Here is an 18759-nt window from a genome sequence, read left to right as displayed (position 1 = left end):
GCTCCACAGCAGGAGGGGGCCCGGGAGGCGCGCGGCCGGCCGTGGTCGCGCCCGGGCCGGCGCCCCCCCGCCGCAGGGCACGATGGTCGGGTCCGGGGGCGGGGCCGCGGCGCGCGTCGAGCGGAAGGAGCTCGCGCGGCGAGGCACTGAAGGAGGTGGAAGGGCGCTTCCTCAGGGCCTCGGCGCGGCGGCTGTGGCTCCCCTGCGGCCCCGAGAGCGCCCCTGACGCTCCTGCCCGCGCGCGGCGAACGCCGGCGCCATGTCGGCCTACCCCAGGAGCTTCAACCCGTTCGACGATGACGCGGAGGACGAGGGTACCGGGCCGGCGCCGTGGACTGACGCCCGCGACTGCGCGCCAGCCGACCGGCAGCAGGCCCTGCGGCAGGAGGTGCTGCGCCGCGCCGAGGCCACGGCCTCCAGCACCGACAGGTCCCTGTCCCTCATGTACGAGTCCGAGAGGATCGGGGTCGCCTCTTCCGAGGTGAGCGCGCCCGTCCCCCGAGGTTCCTGGGGGGTCGTCCGGTAATCCGGGATGGGGTCTCTTGCTTTAATGACTTCAAGGCTTGTAATACTTTGTCAGCTACGTAGAAGTGTGGTCTTCAGTACTCGAAACAGGCCGTCTGCCCCCGGCCGTCTCCGAGCCGTTAGTCCCTTTGGCTGGTTGTTTCTTATACTCCTGGTTCAGAGGTCATCCCCACGCCGTGTGCTATCCAGGTAAGTGAAGATTGTGGACAGCAGAACCCGGACTTGGGAAGTGGAGAGTCAGTTTATTTTACACGATCAAGTGGCCGGAAGCCTGGCCCCAGGGCTTCAGCCGCTCCACCTGGAGTGACCCAGCGGGGACTGCGTGCCTCCGAGTAAGTGGGCCCTGAGTTCTTCCCCGGCATTGACCGCTTCTCCCCCTCGGCAGAAGGGGTGTTGAAATCTTGTCTGCCTGAAGGGCTGCTGAGTGAGCCAGAGCTGGAGTCTGGTCGGGCCCAGGGCCTTCCCTTTCCTTCCCAAATCCAAACGAAAATGTCCAAGACAGAAAGTCTGCGGTCTGTGACAGTCTGTTTTTCCGGCTCACCTTTGTCTAGTCTTCTTTTCATCCTTAGACGATCTCAGTACTGCCCGTTGCCACTTTCTTGGGTTGTCCCCCCTCCCCACCTCTCCCTGTTACAACATCCATCATTGGCCCATCTTCTGTCTTTAGCCTCATTGAGGAAGTTTAGCTTGTGTCTGTCATATTCCTACGAGTCCCAGTGGAAGGTGTTGACTTAGATTTGGGAGGATTGCCTGTGGTCTTAGGGCCAAGGTGGAGGGTTCATTTGGCTAAGGGTCCTAGGCCCAAGGAAGCCCACTAAAAATGTTTCGAAAAGACATCTTTGGAAACAGAACAAACGAAGAAGGAAATGAGAATGATAGAGTAGGATATCATGGCAGAGGAGAAACTGGGATCTGGCTTTTAAGGCTAAGGTGTAGATAAGTGTGAGGAAGAGGAGGAGGAGGTATGTTCCTAGGCAAGAAAGGAGGCACACAGAGGCACTGGCCCAGCGCCACAGCTCCTGGACTTCTGAGCAGGAAGTGATGCCCAGGAAGCCTTCCCAGAAAGGGCCTGAAGGAGGACGCAGCATGGTCAGGAGCACCAGAGACACGGCAGATGGAATTGTTTCATACAAATTGTGGTGAAAGCCCCACGCTGCCCCCAAAAGTCCTTCTTCTATGCAGTGGGGACTGGGAGAGCAGAGACAGAGGGACACCTCAGGCCGTGAGGCTTGACATGGCTGTGCCAGGTGTTGCTCTAAAAGGTGCGGGATGATTATGGCTGAGCAGGTGACAGACTGTCATCAGCACAATTACGCACTGGATTTTTCCAGGGTTGAATCACTTCTCAATTATCCATGGCCCTGGGAAGGCAGGAATGGTCAGCAACTCACCCCACCCTGTGCTCTCCAAATTGTCTGAATCCATCTCATCACACCCACCCATCTGGCTCCACCCCTCAGAGTTGGGGGGTGGGGGCAGGTGAGTTCGGACCTGACAGGCCCAAGTCGCCCACTAAACTAACCTCCCAACCTAGACAGGTGCCCGCCAGATACCCAGCGCTGAGATGTGTCAAAACAGGACCTGCTTTTATAGAGGATTAGGACTTCCCAGGTAACACTAGGTCGTAAAGGTCACCATAAATCCCAGCTTGGCAGCAGTCTTACTTAGTCTCCTCATCTCTAGCACTCAAGAGCTGCCCTTCTCCAGTGAAACTTGCAAGGTTCACATCTCAGGAAGGCTCTCGCCTCAAGTCCTGTCCCCAGAGCCCAGAGGAGAGGTGGTCAGGGCAGAGCAGGTCACGCCTGGCCGTTTCTGTTTCCCAGGTGACTTGTTACTTCTTTTTCACAAAGTTTAGTTTTTGTGAAGCGATACTCCAGTCACAGGGTTGAAAATTCAGAACATCAGAAGGCTGTGCAGGCTCCCCCAGCCCCGCCCCCAGGCTGTACAGGCTCCCCCCACCCCATGGGCTTTTTGGGCCTCCCACCCACCCCCTGCAGCCTGCTGCGTCCCTTCCTTCAGTGTCATCGTGGAGATCCGCTGTGTGTAAAGACATACTGACAGTCTTTCTTTTTTAACTTTAACTTAAGCAAAAGCATCCTGTACCTCCCAGACACACGTTGCTTGCTGGGATTGGAGAGCATCCCACAGCAACACACGGGGGGGGGGGGGCAAGGGTGCCGCTGTTTCTTTTTCTATGGTTGCATCTCATTTCCCTGAGTGGATGGCTTCCATTTCTGCAGCCAGGCCCCATGTACTGGGCGAGCCTGTTTGTGCCCCACTAGGATGTGGTCTTTGTGCCCCCCCGTTCACTGCCTTAACCAGAGAGACTGCCTGCCCAGGGCACCCCTCATCCCCTCTGGCCGCTGAGCATGCACCAGGGATGTCTTGGGAGGCCTGGGATCTCAGTTCAGGGAGGCTGACAATAAATGTCAGGCCCCGGCCCCTGCACGGCCGGCGCGGCAGCACCTCCAGAAAGAATCTCAGGGACTCGGCCTTGCGTGCACGTGGCCTCGTGCAGGGCCTCTCACCTCGTTGGTGTCTTTCCAGCACTCAGCAGTCACTGAAGCCTTTCTGGGCATTCAGTTCAGAGGAGCCTTTTCCAACCCAGGAACAAAGGCCATCACAGCCGTCTTTGTAGGGTGTCCCCATGGTTAGGGCAGTGAGGACGTCCTCTGCGCAGCTGGTCTTGGGGCAGAGCCTTCCCCTTTCCAGTGGCAGCTGTACTGACCAGAGCCTCCCCTCCAAGGCAGCCCACTGGGTTTGCTGCAGCCAGAGTTCTCAGCACACACCTCTCCTGAAGCAAAGGCTGATGGAAGTGGGCAGACCTCTGCTTGATAAAGTAACTCCCGGTGGATTTCTAAAAGTCAGCTTTGCAGGAGGAGCCGTCTCCTGCTCAGCCTTCTGCCCTGGCGCTTCTCAGCACAGTGCTCCTCTAGTGGCTGGCAAGTGACTGACTGACCTGGGATGGGAAGGGAAGGGATGGGGAGAGTCAAGTGACTGAGTGACCCAGCATGGGAAGGGAAGGGGTTGAGGAGAGGATTGATTGGAAATGGACAGGGGATGTGGTGGGAGAAGGAATCAAGCTTTGTGGCTCTGGATGATATAGGTCTACTCTGGATTTATTCTTTTTGGTTTTTTGTAAACCATCAGTGATTGAATTCAACTATTGAGAAGTTCCGGGATCACATTTGCTGGCCCTGTAGCTGTAACAAGGCGCCTTTCAAGGTTGGGTTGTTACTGTCCAGGCAGGTCAGACATCCCACCCTGGCCCTGTGGCATCTGGCCACGTCTGCTGCTCCTTCCTGAAATGTCCACCCGTGGCTGCCATGGTGTCCAGGGGGACCATGCTCTCCTGACCAGATGATGTGCTGGGGAGGCCAAGGGGCTGTCTGTTCTCCAGCATCTGCCTCCAGGCGGTGGTTCTGAGAGTGAGAGTGCTGTTTAAAGGTCATGTTCGGGAGTCCCCAAGACCACCCTCAGGTTTAATGATTCTAGAAGGAATTATAGAACCGGATAGGGCTGTTACACTCATGGTTATGGTTTGTTACAGTGAAAGGATACAGATTTTTGTCATCCGAGGTGCAGGGATGGTGGGCAGGGCACAGGGGAGCAGCACAGACCTCCCATCGTCCTCTCCCGGGGAGTTGTGTGGGCCATGCATACTTCTCCCAGTGGTGATGTGTGACAGCACACAGGGACTTGTCCACCAGAGAAGCTCGCCCAAGTAGGGGGTCAGCCACGAGGCACAGCTACCCGCCCAGCTGACCCGAGTCCTCTCCAGCCCCTGCAGAGGTCATGCCATGTGGCCCAAGGCCCCATCATAAGTCACATGGCTGACGTAGACTGTCAGGCTGGCCTCAGGATTCAGAGAAGCAAAGTCACTCTTATCAGGATAATCCAAGGGCAAGGAGCTGGACAAGGCCTTTCCTGGGAACACGGGGTATGGGCAGCCCAGGCCTGCTGAGTCAGCCGTGCCGGTCAGCCTGCACACGCCCTGGGAGACACCAGGCTCTGCAGTGGGTTGGGGCCGGTGGCCCTGCCGCCTGGCATCCTCACCCACTCCCCATCCTGCTCTCCACGCAGTTCCTCTCACCCACTGCCCCTGGCCCGCTGCTCCGTCTGCCTGGATGCTCTGGCCCCACTTGGCCTGTGACTCCTGACTGTTCCACTTTCAGTTTCTCACCCCATCGGGGAGTCCCCGACCCCTGCCCCAGGCAGACATGAAATCCCTGGGGGGCTGGCTTTGGCAGGGGGTGTGGCCTCTGTGTGTGTGTGTGTGTGTGTGTGTGTGTGTGTGAGATGCTTGTGTTTGTCTCCCCACAGGGCCGTGGGCTCAGTGCCACAAGGGCCCTCTGCCTCCCCTGGGTTCCCAGTGCCGCCAGGTGTCAGCACGGGAGAAATCAGACCGGCCTCAGCCATCTCCTGTCCTCTCACCCTCGTCTGCCCTGCCAGGCTGGCGACGCCCTCAGGGCGGAGACTTGGGGTTGACCCGTGTACCTGGAACTCTGATCAATTAGCAACTCTTACTCCCCCTCCTCAAAGTTAGCCCTTGCAAGATTTGCTTGACATATTGAAGGACAATTTTTTTTCTTTTTTGCTCAGAAAAGCCTGATGGTTTCTTCAGACCTGTGTCATGAGCTGGTGAAAAACATTTAAACATCCAAAGCTGTAAAGCTTGGCAGTCCTAAGTGTATGTCCAACCAGAGTGCAGCCAACGTTGTAGCTATGTGTCTGTATGTTATATTTTTAAACTTCACTCACTAAACATTCAGAATTAAAGTTATATATTGAGTTCCTAAGTGCCCTAAAAGCCTTCTGTTAACACATTTATATCTAAAATGGGCTCCAGCAAACCCACTATGTGTAGATTCGTTTATCCTCAAATCTCCATCCAGGCTGTTGGTTCAAGATTGTTTGTGACTTTGTTGAGCGTCTCTAATGACTGTCTGCATCGTTAGTGTAATGATGAGCCATAGGGAGATTCAGGTTTCGGAGATGCAAAGAAAGCAGCCTCTTGGAGTAGAAGAAGAGAAGCTTGGGGGTCTCGTGGCTGAATAGGGGGGTCACAGGGAGGGGACATGGCTGGAATGGCATGAAATTGGGATTGGACCAGGTTTGGCCCAAATAAAGTAAGGCGTTCGCACTGCCGTAGTGGGGGGTTCACATCCACACCCAGAAGCCTCAGCTCTTGAAGAGTCAGGTCCAGGCCGCCCTGGGGACACTGGAGGAGGTAGCCTAGCCAGCTGAGCCCGTCCTTCCCTGCCTGAGGGAGCATGTGCTGCAGGCAAGGGGGAGGGAGGAGTTCTCCGTTGGGACAGGTGCTCAGGGAAGGCTTCTCTGAGGAAGTGACCTCTGAACAGAAACCCAGATCAAATGAGGGAGGAGCAGAACTGTGAGGAGCTTTACAGGCAGAGCAAGTAGGATGTGCAAAGGCCCTGTGCCAGAGTCGCCCTTGTGACCAGTTTTAAAGCTGAAACTGTGGATTGGCCGGAATCACACACTAACAGGGCCCAGAAAGGACACCAGAATGTAGTCTCTGAGTTTGAAGACCTGACCAGGGCCAGTGACTCAGGTGGCCCAGTGGTAGTCTCGTATCTGAAAGAGAGAGTCCAAGAACCACAGCCCAAGTCAGAGCCCTGGAGGGTCACCAGTGCTGGGGAGACAAGAGGAGGGTGGAGCTGGAGGGAGTCTGCCACCAGTCCAGGCCTGCACTCTGACCCCATCCATCTTAGCGTGGTCCGGAGAGCCAGCCTCTATGGGCCAGAGGGAGAGGGACTCCAGAATAAATAGGAAAGAAAGCAGGCAGGTAGTGCAGAGAGGGAGAGACAGAGGGATGCGTGTTCACCGGTGACAGCGTCGTCCGCATGTGTGCCAGCTGAAGGCTCACAGGAGCCTGCCGGTGTCCTCAGTTGGGTGGGGAATTATGGAAGAGTCATGCCGTCCTCTCCTCCCCAGGAGCTCATCCGGCAGCGAGGAGCCCTGGAGCGCACGGAGAAGATGGTGGACAAGATGGAACAGGACCTGAAGGCCAGCCAGAAGCACATCAGCAGCATCAAGAGCGTGTTCGGGGGGCTCGTCAATTACTTCAGAGCCAAGCCTGCAGAGACCCCGCCCCAACAGAACGGCACCCTCGCTCCCCAGCCCAACAGCAGGTGAGCGGGCCCCCAGCCGTCCGGATGTGGAAGAGCAGAAAGTGGGGCTGGGGGCGAGTGACTCAGGCCTTGAAGGGACCCAGGGACCCTGAAAGTTACTCACTGGGGGGGGTTTGTCTTTAAACATTTGAAACAAGAAATGTTCTCCGCTGCTCTGGGTTGTGTTGGTGTGGTCGCTCTCCAGTCTCCACGTTCTGCTGATCTGAAAATCAGTACAGGTGTAACTCACCTCACAGACTTTTTGCCTTAAAGTCTGTGTCCAACTTTTCCATATCTAATCCAGTTTAGCCATTGATCATCATTTTAAAGGTAGAGATTATTTTCCTCAAGTTATGGCTAGAGAAGTAACAAAATCACACATGCAATTTTGTGGGTATTTGGGTGTTATGTGTTCAAAGATAAGAATTGAGTTTCTGCTGAAATGGATGACTGCTGTTCATCTCAGATCAGAGTGTCTGGTTTTTACTGTAAAAACGATGTAGCCATATTATAGAAAATCCACACCTTACCTGCCGTACCAGGAAAACTTAAAATTCTGGTTGTTCCTCTTATTCAGTGTTTTCATAATTGCAATCCGAGTATTCATTTGGCTTTGTAGCCTGCTTCTTTTATTTAACCCAGAAGCTCATGGGGGCCCACAGGACTCCTGGGAGGCACTGGTGAGACCCCCATGTGGTCAGGAGGCCTTTGACTTTCTCACATGGGCACCGCTGGAGAAGGCTGACTGCACCATCGCAAGGGTTCCTCCTGTCTAAAAGTTTTCTTTTTCCCTTGCCTTTTATCCAAAGATTGAAAGAAGCCATAAGTTCGAGTAAAGACCAGGAGGCACAGTACCAGGCCAACCACCCAAACCTCAGGAGGCTGCACGACTCAGGTCGGTGGGGACCTGGCTCCTGCCCACACTGGGGCTCTGTGGGGACACTTGGCCACGGGAGTGGTGCGCAGCACCTCTCAGGGAGCCAGAGCTATGCTTTATGGTGGTGTCAGCCCTCCTTCCCCCGAGGAGAAAGGGATAAGGGGGTGGGAGCCTGCTTCATGCAGCTCTGAGCTCTTCCAGCCGAGAGAAGCCACTTGCAGGGAAGCACCTATGATAAGTAGGGTGATGACCCCCAGAGACGTCCCCATCCCAATCCCAGACCCCAGAAATACATCAGGTTATGTGGCACGGGGGAACCGTGGTCATAGGGAATTACAGTTGGCGACCAGCTGACCTGGGACGGGGAGATTATCCCGGGCCTGCACATGGACCCAGTGAAGTCACTGTGAGTGGAAAGGGGGCAGAGGAGAGAGTGTCCGAGTGAGAGACCTGAAGGTGCTGCCCTGCGCGCCCTGAGACAGAGGAGGACCACCTACGGAAGCTGGACCTCCAGGAGTCGGGAGAGGTGGGAATCGGATTCTCCCTAAGAGCCTCCGGGAGGAGGACACCCGGGTCAAAGCCCAGGGAGGCCGGGTTGGACTTCTGGCCTCCAGAACTGAAGGGTGATCTGTGGTAGTTTGTTCCAGCTACAGGGGCAGCTGATGCAGGCTGAGCCCAAGTGGGCGGACAGGCCGTGGGCCAGGAGGGTGGGACAGACTGTGTTTTGTGTCACATCACCCCATTCCTGTCACATGACAGGCCCAGACGCATCCTGTATCTGGGAAGGAACTGAGGCCTCCTTGGGCTCATATAGACAGACCCCCTAGAAGGCCAGGCATGTCAGAAGTAACCAGGTGGTTATCGTGCCGCCCTGGGGGGGCACGGAGCCCACTGCTGCTGGTTGGCACGGCCAAGGGGGGCCAGCCTGATGGACGGGGAACCAGAGAGGGACAGAGTTCAGTCTGCAAAGGCAAAAGCCTCCAGGGAAGTGAGAACTAAAGTGTACAAGGCCTGCCAGACAGCCCAGCTTATCTTCCCCTGAGGAAGTGGGGCAGGAGCCCTGCACCTGAAGGGCAGTTTTAGGAACTACGGGAGTTTTAACTTGTATTAGCTTAAGAAACTCAGAAAAATACAAAAACAAAACGAGACACCGTATGGGCTTGTGTAAGTCATGCTGGAGGAAACACACCAGGTTGAAAAAGAGATGCTCCCCAGAAGACGTGAGCTGGACGACACGGCTTCTCTGTGTGCATTTCGAAACCGAAGTTCCAGGAAGGTTTCTTGGGGCAAATGCGCCTTATTTAACATTTCTTTTCCCTGAGCCTGTGTAGCTCTGCGTGGCTGCAGCTCCACTTCCATACCAGTACCAGTACAGGGGTGCGTGTGTCTCTTAACCCAGCTTGTGTGCCCAGGTATGCCCAGGTGACCTGCAGACTGGGGGGCTTTGATCTCCGAGGGGCTGCCCCTCCCTCTCCCACCAGCCTGCCCAGAGCTCCTCACTCCCACACCCATCTCTCAGGGTAGCTTCAGATGTACCGCTTTACCTCTTCCACCCGTTTTCCAGATTAAGGGTTTCTGTTGGTTTGGCTTTTTTAGGAGGTGATTATTTATTTAGAAACATGATTACAGCTTATTCAAATGATAAATTTGATAGGATACATGTTGTTTTATTTAAAATATTGAGAAGTTAATTTCATTTTAAAGCTATAGGTAAAAGCTTTGTTAACTATTTTGTGTTCACATATCTACATTTGCCTAAATAAACCCAAATAAAGGAATATCAATAGATCCTTTTCTTCAATCCGTTACAAAGCCAATGTACCAAAGGAGTACAATTAGAATTTGGATCTCTCATATCAGAATAAGGTTAATTTTGTGAAGCAGCATTTCAAGGGATGTCAGTGAACATGTCTCCTGGTGTTTCTTTGTAACGCAGACTCTGTCCCCGGTGGGGCTGGTTCTGCCATGAGTACCGAGGCTTACCCAAAGAACCCGCACCTTCGGGCCTACCACCAGAAGATCGACAGCAACCTCGGTAAGCCTGGGGAGGCCCCGCCCCAGCCCAGCCACTACGAAACCCGGTGTCTGCCTGCTCCCCCCCGCCACCCCCAACACTCTCCGGAGTCTGTCCCCTTGTCTCCACCCTCACCTCTCATCTGGGTGGTGACAGGGATCGCTAGGGAGCCACACACTGCAGCCTGGCCTCACAGAGCCCCCACTTCCCCTCTGGGAGCTGGGCACAGGGACAGAACCTGCCTCTGAAACAGACACCAAAATCCTGCTGCCCAACAGCAACCACTGATTTGGTGTCACTCCTTCCGTGTCTCGTGGATGTGTGTGCAGGACGTCAGGTTTTCTGGATTCTGCTTTTTCACTTACATCTTTTATCATTTCACTGTATATCACTTCTATATTTTCACTTTTGTTGTATCTTCACTTATACCACTTTTCCTAAATCTTTTTTCCTAAAATGTATCTGAAAAGCCCACTTTGCAACTCCACGCCCTGCTGTTAGACACTCAGGTGGTTTCCCGCAAGGAAGCCTCTGGCCATGTTTTGTGGATAGGTTGCTAGAAGTGGAATTATAAGGTCAGGAAAAAGAGTCTCCTTTTGAGCCCTGGAAGAAATCTTCACAGAAATAAGACATTGGTTTTGGAGAGTAGGCACAAACAAGACCATGTATATAGTATTGGTATTCCGCCACCCACAGTGACCGTCACCGCCCTTGGGGCAAACATTAGCACAAGACCTGTGTGGCCAGGGCCCCCAGCCCCCGGGGAGGGGGCCACCCCAGCCCTCCCCACACTTGACAGGCCTTTGCCCTCAGAGCCCAGGGAAACCCCAGAGGCCACCTCTCACTTCTGTCCTCTGGACTCTGGAGCCAAAGACCTCAGGCAGAGGTGCGACTGCCGGATCTGACCACCACAGAGAAACAGGCTTACGGAGCCATCCATCCCCACCAGAGGTTTCCCCACCACAGAGAAAGGCTGTCCCCATGCTGCTGGGGGAGGGGCCAGGATTTGCGGGAGGCGGGAAGAAGAATGCGTCCTGCTGACCCAGGGCTGAGGGTGTTCGGTGGGGCTGAGACCCACAGCCCAGGTGGTCTGAGTGGTATGGGCAGAACGCAGCGTGGCCGTGGTCCCATCCTGGGCGGGCAGAGCACACCTGAGAGTGGGGTCAGAATGTATACCCGCCTGCCCCTCCCGCCTCCCCTGGGTGCAGGGAGGGCTCTCACTCCTCACGTTTGGACTTGAAGTTCAGTGACAGTCACATGACCTTTGCCGCAGTAGCATACTCAGTTACCTGGGACTCAGCCGAGGCGGCAGCACCTTCTGTCCTTTATTCCTCCTGACGTGACTCTGGGCTGCTGGGCCAGTGCCCCCGGCTTGCACAGAGGCCACCATCTTCCCAACCACAAAGTAAACCAAGGAAATGGTCCAGCCTGGTTTGGGGGGTCGGGGCTGTCTATCATCCCCCTATAACACCCACAGCATCTATGCGTCTGCACACCTAGGGAGTGGTAGCCAGGCATGCACGAGTGTGGGAAAGTGTGAATTTTCATAACAGAGGCTGGGGGACTTCATGGCTTCTGGGTTCAGTGGTAGCATCTGTAGTTCTTGTGTTTTCTGGGAGGGCACCCCCGGTGACAAGACAGGGACGGAGCCCCCATTTCTCATGCTGCTTGCAGAGTAGAGGTGGGTGGGTGGCAGCCTGTTCTGGGGGCTCCTGTTAGACAGAGCTTCCAGGTCTGTCTCAGGTGTTTCCAGATGGGGATCCTCACCACTGTGGACCTGGGATTCATCCAGCCTTAGGGAAGCTGGAGCCGGGAGGCTGGAGAGCAGGCATTGCTGAGTTCTGCCCACTGGCGGGGCTTTCCCTCTGGAAGCACAGGCCAGCAGTCTGGCTGTTCATGACCAGAGTTTACTGTGGAGTCTAGGAAGAGAACATGTGTTCCAGGCCCCTTTGTACTGTTTTCCTGGGTACCACCTGCCTTTGCAGTGTGCAGGAGCTTACTTGAAGGTTCAAAGGCAACTGAAAATGATATAGACTTCTGAATTTTTAAAAATGCTGGAAGGACAAACCACCATAAGTGGTTACTGTTGGGGGGCAACAGGAGGAGCGGCTCACACATGAAGCCCTTACTACTTTCTTTTCATTTGCACATATTTTGGGACAAGTCACCAAAGCCCTGGGGTCTGGCTTGTCATATGAGAAAGAGGAGTCAGGAGCCTCGTGCTGGGGAGCCCCTTGTCGGGGGGGAGGGTGCGGGTCCCATTGCTGTGACTGAGCGCTCAGCCCATGTGTGCGCCCCTCTCCTGCAGATGAGCTGTCCGTGGGCCTGGGCCGGCTGAAGGACATAGCCCTGGGAATGCAGACGGAAATCGAGGAGCAGGACGACATTCTCGACCGCCTCACCACCAAAGTGGACAAGCTAGATGTCAACATAAAAAGCACAGAGAAAAAAGTTCGGCAGCTTTGAAGACAGAGGAGGATTCCACTCCATTGTGATGAAAAGATGCGGAAGATCTTCCAGATTCACGAGGAATTTCGTTTCTTACTTTAGTATGTGATTTAACACGTGTTTGCAAACAGTACCGTGGAGTGGGTCTCGAGAGCTTTTGTTGTGAGAGGACACGCGTCCCACTTTTCTCAGGGCCGACAGTTTCTCAGTCCTCTGAGCTGAGTGCATGGAGTTTCAGCCTGAGCCCAGCGGCCCGGCCCATGTGCCTGCCCCGGCGTCTGATGGCCTGCTGGAGTGGGAGAGAGGACCTGCATTTCTCACTTGGAGAGGGAGAGGGAGCAGATAGAAGGATAGGGGTGGAAGTCGTCAGGAACCACCAGCCCGTTTCCCTGTCGGCCCTACTTCTGGTCCCCAGGCCTTCCAGGGTCAGAGCACTAAGGGCCATGTGACCGATTGTTTGTGGAGGTCCTTCCTCCCCACCGCCCCCCTACCCCTGAGCACATTGTGATTCTCTAAGCCCTTGGGAAAGGACAGCGTTAGGTTCAGGATGGAGTATGCTGGCATTCTTGGCTATTTCATGGACAGAGGTCACCTCTTCTGTGCCCGGCCTCTGTCCTTGGCACGTGCTTTATTTTAGCAGGAGGGGTGCAGACCCGCACTGGTCACTGTGATGCCTGGAAAGGTGGAGGGAGCTGGGTATGCTCTGCGGCCCCTGCACTCTCACCCAGGACTCGGTCCACGGTCCGGAACGGGCTTTCCCCTGGCCTGAGGCTGCCTGGCTGCCGACCAGGGACCAAGGACTGGGGACTGAGGACCAGGGCCTGCAGTGCGTGGGGCTGGAGCATCACATGGACATGGTCCACCAAGCTCTCCACTCTCAGGTCACCGTGACCAGGCCCCCTGGTCTGGCAGCGTTTATTCAGCGCCTGGGGTCGGCCCCGTCCCGGACTCCCACCCACTCTCTCTCGCACTTCTAGCAACAAGCTTTGACTCCCCACTCGGTTCTCTGGTACCCAGTTCTAGGGCTGGGACTCCACAAAAGATGCTGACTGCGTAGGAGGATTTGGCTTTTTTTTTTTTTTTTTTTTTTAAAAAGCCCAGACCTTATCATTTCCACTGGCCCAGCTTGTTCTTTCCTCCCAATTTACAAAAAGAGAATCATTTAAAAGCACTAATTAAAATTGATTTCTGTACTTAAATGAATTTCTTTGTGTTGGTACCACCAACTGTGTAGTTGAAGCCACAAGGCCCTAGTCTTTTTTAAAAGCAAATTAATATATTTTGCAGATGGTGAAAGCAAGACTGATTTTAATAAGACAGGTTAGGTCAGAAACTGAAGTCACGATGCCTTTCACCTTGAAACCTGGCACTGGCACCGTGGCCTTACTGCTCTGGTTCAGTAACATATAAACAAAGTCCCTTAACAGTGAAGCAAAGCCTTGAAAGGGCTGCAGGAATGCATCAGTGTGTATGTAGCAGCTCAGGTATAAAGTTCCATCCCACAGTGCATGAATGGCCTTCCTGTAAACACTGACGGCCTCCCCAGGCAGACACAGCTCTGTCAAGTTCTGGCCGCTTCGGGGTCTGAGCCACATCCCTGAGACACGATGGAAGGTCACTGGAGCCCACATCCGCTAATCATGACCTCGTCCTGATGATTCCCTTAGTAACTAGAAGAAGGAAAACTTCCAGACACACGCCCAGCCCACACTAGAGTCCACGGGGCTTTCAGCAGAAAGGCTGCTCAGAAGGGTGAGGCCATGCAGCCTGAGTTCTGTCTGACCTCCCTCCAGCATCAGCAGGCGTGGAGATTAGTCCATAGACCTCAGACCTGAGTTTATTTTCAGGTAAATACACAAAGTCCCCTTCCTCTCGCATGATGGGAGATGGGATCGGTGATTTAACTGACTTCAAGCAAAGTAGCACTGTATTTTCTGTACCTGCCCGTCCTTTGTTGGATTGATGGAGCCAGTCACTGCTCTTTTTTTCCCCACGCGACCCTCACTTTTCTAGACACATCTCGGGCCTGTGACAGGGCCCCATATGCTTTGTTCTGTTCCTGCTCATGTCCCTTATCCTAAGGCCTGGGCAGGGGGCCTGTGCTAACCTTGCGCTGGGTCCTCGCCCTGCTCCCACTCCCAGGGAGGGCCCCTTACAGATGCTGCTTCATGCAGAAGTTGCTCGCATCCTCAGAGAACAAAGGAACACCTGAGGGCCCTCCAGAATCTGCCTGTGATGATCGTGGTCAGAGAAAACACTCTGCCCTCCAGATGCATGTCTCGGGGAGACCCCAAGGTGCCGGGGCTGGGTTTGGCTATAGGACGGGCTCCCAGACAAGACAACACCAACAAACTTGGCTTTGCCATGTGGGGTCCTTAAGACATCAGTATTTCTACAGTCGAGCTGCAGACAAACCGTGCCTTCCAAAAAGTGACTTTTCTAACTCAAGGTTGTTTACATGTTATGCATGTTACTAACTTAAGTGCATTCTCCTTCGGAGGAAACATTCTGACATCGAGTAGTTTAACAGCAGTGGGTGGCTTCATGGGTGTCTTCTCTGCGTTCTATGGGAAAGGACGCCTGAATTGAACTCAGGTGGCCAAAAAAGATGTATGTAAGTGCATTTTAATTTCGCTTTCTCTAACTTCTTCTTGTGAATATGTGATTTTTAAGCGTACACTACACCAATTTAGTAAAATTCTTATACTTTGTCTAGATAGGGCTTTTCAGCAGAATTTTTCAAGTTACCAATGTCATTAAGCATCTTCAGAGGAATAAGATGTCTTGTGTACAAACTGACGAACTAGACGTTAAACATGGGCACAGGAGGGCTTTCTGTTCAGAGCCTGTGTCAGAACAATTCTTAGACTTCACGCCTTCAACTCCACAAGTGACCATATTCCATAAAATAAAATGTGAAGTTGTTTTTTAATCAAACTCTGCCCCTTGTGTAGTCATTTAAGAGTGGGGGGGGGAGGGTAAAGCGTAGTGGGTAGAGGGCATGCCTAGCATATACGAGGTCGAGGTCCTGGGTTCAATCCCAGAACCTCCATTTAAAAAAAAAATAAACCTAATTACCTTCCCCCTGCCAAAAACAAAACAAAACAGAATCTGCAATGTAACAACAGCTAAAAGGCAAACAACAGGAGAAGAATCTAACAGAATTCTACCTGCCATCCCACGATGGGTATACTCAAATTAAAATCTTGTTCGTGAAAGAGAACCTTCCTACTCTGTCGGTGGGACTGTAGTTTGGTGCACCATTATGGAAAACAGTATGGCGATTCCTCAAAAAACTAAACATAGACTTACCCTATGACCCACCAAACCCACTCCTGGGCATGTATCTGGAAGGAACTCTAATTTGAAAAGATACACGCATCCCAGTGTTCACAGCAGCGCTATTTTGAAAAAAACGCAGAAAAAATATTTTCTCTTGTTAGATAAGTATTTATATGTTTCTTGATTTTTCACTTGTCCTATAAAGCCTAAAATATTTACTATCTGAACCTTTACAGAAAAATTTGGTGACTCCTCGTCTAGAGGGTTGCATAGTACTGACTTATCTGAGATAAGTGTAAGAGGAAACCAGTGTCCACCGAGTGAAGGATCATCATACTCAGAATTTTACTAAAGGCATTCCAGAATGCTCTGAAATCCAGGGGAAACAAGGAAATTTGCTTTGCAGCCCAAGTGACAAGAAAGCAGCCATTTTACAAAAGAGGTGGCCAAAGAATGAAAACTACATTAGAAAATGTCACGAGGAACGTGACCACACTTTAAAATACTGAGACACAGTGAGACAGGGTCGGCCAGCGTTCTCCGCAGCCGTCACTAGAGCTTCTGGACACCAAAGTGGAGCCTGGGTCAGAGAGGTCACCCGATGACAGAAGTAAGTAGTGAAGTTGATATTTTAAAGAGTTTGGTATAGAAAATTATAATGGAGATGTGAACATTATTTTATTAGTATTGTAGTAGCAAACTAATAGGAGGGAAACAAAATCTTCAGTGAGCACCTTCTTTGTTTTAGGGAGATAAAGTTGGAAATAGATGTAAAACGTGGGGAGAGAGTGAGAAGTGTGGAGTGAGAGGGAAATTAACTGCAGCAGAGGGAAAGGTCTCCGAGGATGGGGCTCACAGATGTAGTAGAAACTGAACAGGTCAACCAGTCCCTGTGGAGGCAGCATCTGAGAACCTCTGACCCGATCAAGTCAGTAGGTAAGCTCACTTCCTGCTTCTCTACCTACACGGTCACCATGGCCACGCCTCTTCTCACCTCAGCATCCCTGCTGGAAGAGAAGCTGGCACAGGGGGAAGGGACAGACACTTGTGAGGCAGCATTCCAGGTAGACTGCCTGGCCTTCACCGTCACCTGCAGGGTTGGACCTGCCCAGGCAGAGGAGAATAAAAAGTCCGTGATGGGTCTCCAGGTGGTGTCCTCAGGATCAGGGATAGCAAGTCGGGAGTCCTGGCAAGTTGCTCAGAAAGCCTTGTCGGTCCTTTGCATCCAGACTGCAAATCTCTTTCAAGACGAATGTAGGGACAATGCCACCTGGAAGCCCTGGGAACTAGCGAGGAGCTAAAGCAGAACCCTAGATCTTTATGTTTTCCCCCTTTTTTTATGTTTCCTTGTTGCTTCTCCGTTCATTTCCATTTTGTTACCTCTTAGCATCTAGAACATTTTTTAGAAAAAGAATTTAAGCTTGTCTCAGCTGTGCTAAGGAAGAACAAAGGAAAACACTTACAATTTTTATTGTGAAAAATTCTGAACATCTACAAAAGTACAATAATATAATTAACAGCCCCCACCCACAAGCACACACGTCACCTGGCTTCAACAATTATCAACACAAGGCCATTCTTGTTCCGCCTGTATCCAACCCACAACCTGTACCCCACTGGACTAATGTAAAGCAAAAGGAAAGATATTTTGATCCAACTTTAAGAGGAATTTTTAAAGAGGGAAGCATGACACACTTGGCAGCAGAATGGTGGTGGCATCTCAAATCCAAGTGATAAGAATTTGGGCTGTGACCACAGTGTGTGCAGAGTAGTCAGAGGGTGCAGTCAGGGTTCATCTGCTTTTATTTTATTTATTTTGAGGGTAATTAGGTTTATTTATTTTAATGAGGTACCGGGGATTGAACCCAGAACCTTGTGCACTCTAAGCACGGCACTCTACCACTGAGCTATATCCTCCCAACCCATCTGCTTTTAGAATATATGTTTCTGATTCATCCATAGAGAGGTGACCCTCAAAGCCTTCATAGAGTTTAGCCTACAAAAGGAGAAGGTGTGGAGAGGCTGTGACTAAGCTTCTACACTTAGAGGCTGGAGACAAAAGTGCTGTAGAACATACCGGGGAAAGTGCATTTGGAGAGATGGACGACATTATGTGAGTGTTTCAGGAGCTCAAAAAAAAAAAAAAAAAAGTCTTTCCAGAAAGAGCATTTCAAACACCTAGAGCCACATAGATCAAGGAACATGATGGGTTCAAGGAAGATAACTGATGATCTCCAAAGGCCAGTTCCAGGCGAGGGAAGGGTAGAACCAAAGAGAAGCAGGCTGTGCAAGGAGTGGGTGATAAGGAAGTAAAGTTTGGCTGTGAAAAGTAGTCAGGGTATAAAATGGAAGATTTTCCTCCCACCCTCACCCACCTACTGAGAGATCTGTATACATTCAGGCTTGGGGAGGTAGAAGCCCAGGGTCAGGCTGAATTATAACAAAAACTTCTCATAAGATGCTTAATATGTACCAGGGACTATTTCAAGCACTTTACCCTTATTAACTCAATTAGTAATATAGAAGGCATGACGGTAAGACTTACCATGGTGAGCATTTTGAAATGCACAGAAGTATCAAACCTCTCTGTTGTGTACCAGGAACTAACATAGTGTTGTAGGTTGATTATACGTCAGAAACAACAAAGTCATAGAAAAAGAGATTAGATTTGTGGTTATTGGGGAGGGCAGTCAGGGAAGGGGAAATTGGATGGTACAAACTTTCAGTTATAAGATAAATAACTATTGGTGATGTAATGTACAACATGATAAATGTAGTGAACACTGCTGTAGGTTCTCTTTGAAAGAGAATAAATCCTAAGGGGCTCTCATCACAAAGGAAAAATAAATTTTTTCTATTTAATTTTGTATCTATGAGATATTCACTAAATATTTTTCCTATTTCTTTAGTTTTGTATCTATGTATATTCACTAAACTTGAGAAAATCATTTCACAATGTAAGTCAAATCATTATCCTGTCCACCTTAAACTTACACAGTACTGTATGTCTATTATATCTCAATAAAACTGGAAGAAAAGTAAATAAAACACATTCGAAAATGAAAAAACACATGGGGTGGGGAGGGTATAGCTCAATAGTAGAGCGTATGCTTAGCATGCACAAGGTCCTGGGGTTCAAGCCCCAGTACCTCCATTAAGAAAAAAAAAAAACTAAATGAAAAAACACATAGGGCATGGAACGATTCAGTCAGCTAGTCATTTGAGCTAGCAATCCTTCAACTTCTGAGCTGCTCGAACACAACATGAAAGTATGAGGGGGAGCTGAAAACCTGCTTATGCTGAGTCACATAAGGCACTAGACCTTGACAGTTCCTCTCGAGTTTGCCCCGAACAGACCTGCCCATCACCCTGCCCTGGCAGGGCAGGTTCACCCTGGAGGAGCGGGTGCAAACAGCCCCAAGGGGACTGTGCCGGCAGAGGGCTCCAGGCATGGGTTCGTGCTGCCGCGTCCCCCTCGTCGG

At 51.8% G+C, this 18759-nt stretch overlaps 1 protein-coding gene across 1 annotated transcript; it reads left to right on the top strand.

The window, feature by feature from the left end:
- Positions 1 to 92: 92 nt before the first annotated feature.
- Positions 93 to 14932, top strand: SNAP29 (synaptosome associated protein 29). The gene is made up of 5 exons (XM_032472133.1): positions 93 to 481; positions 6481 to 6677; positions 7466 to 7551; positions 9470 to 9568; positions 11856 to 14932. Exons 1-5 carry the CDS (start codon positions 260 to 262, stop codon positions 12011 to 12013), a joined length of 762 nt encoding a protein of 253 aa, XP_032328024.1. The 5' UTR covers positions 93 to 259; the 3' UTR covers positions 12014 to 14932.
- Positions 14933 to 18759: the final 3827 nt, after the last annotated feature.

Source organism: Camelus ferus, chromosome 32, assembly GCF_009834535.1.
Source record: "Camelus ferus isolate YT-003-E chromosome 32, BCGSAC_Cfer_1.0, whole genome shotgun sequence".
In the NCBI taxonomy this organism is placed as follows: Eukaryota; Metazoa; Chordata; class Mammalia; order Artiodactyla; family Camelidae; genus Camelus; species Camelus ferus.
The sequence above is the reverse complement of the archived record's forward strand: the minus strand, read 5'-3'. Positions and strand labels throughout refer to the sequence as shown.

Coding starts and splice junctions, on each gene's coding strand:
- SNAP29 (XM_032472133.1), top strand. CDS start 260: ATGTCGGCCTACCCCAGGAGCTTCAACCCGTTCGACGATGACGCGGAG. Junction 482..6,480: donor TCGGGGTCGCCTCTTCCGAG/GTGAGCGCGCCC, acceptor TCTCCTCCCCAG/GAGCTCATCCGGCAGCGAGG. Junction 7,552..9,469: donor CAGGAGGCTGCACGACTCAG/GTCGGTGGGGAC, acceptor TTTGTAACGCAG/ACTCTGTCCCCGGTGGGGCT.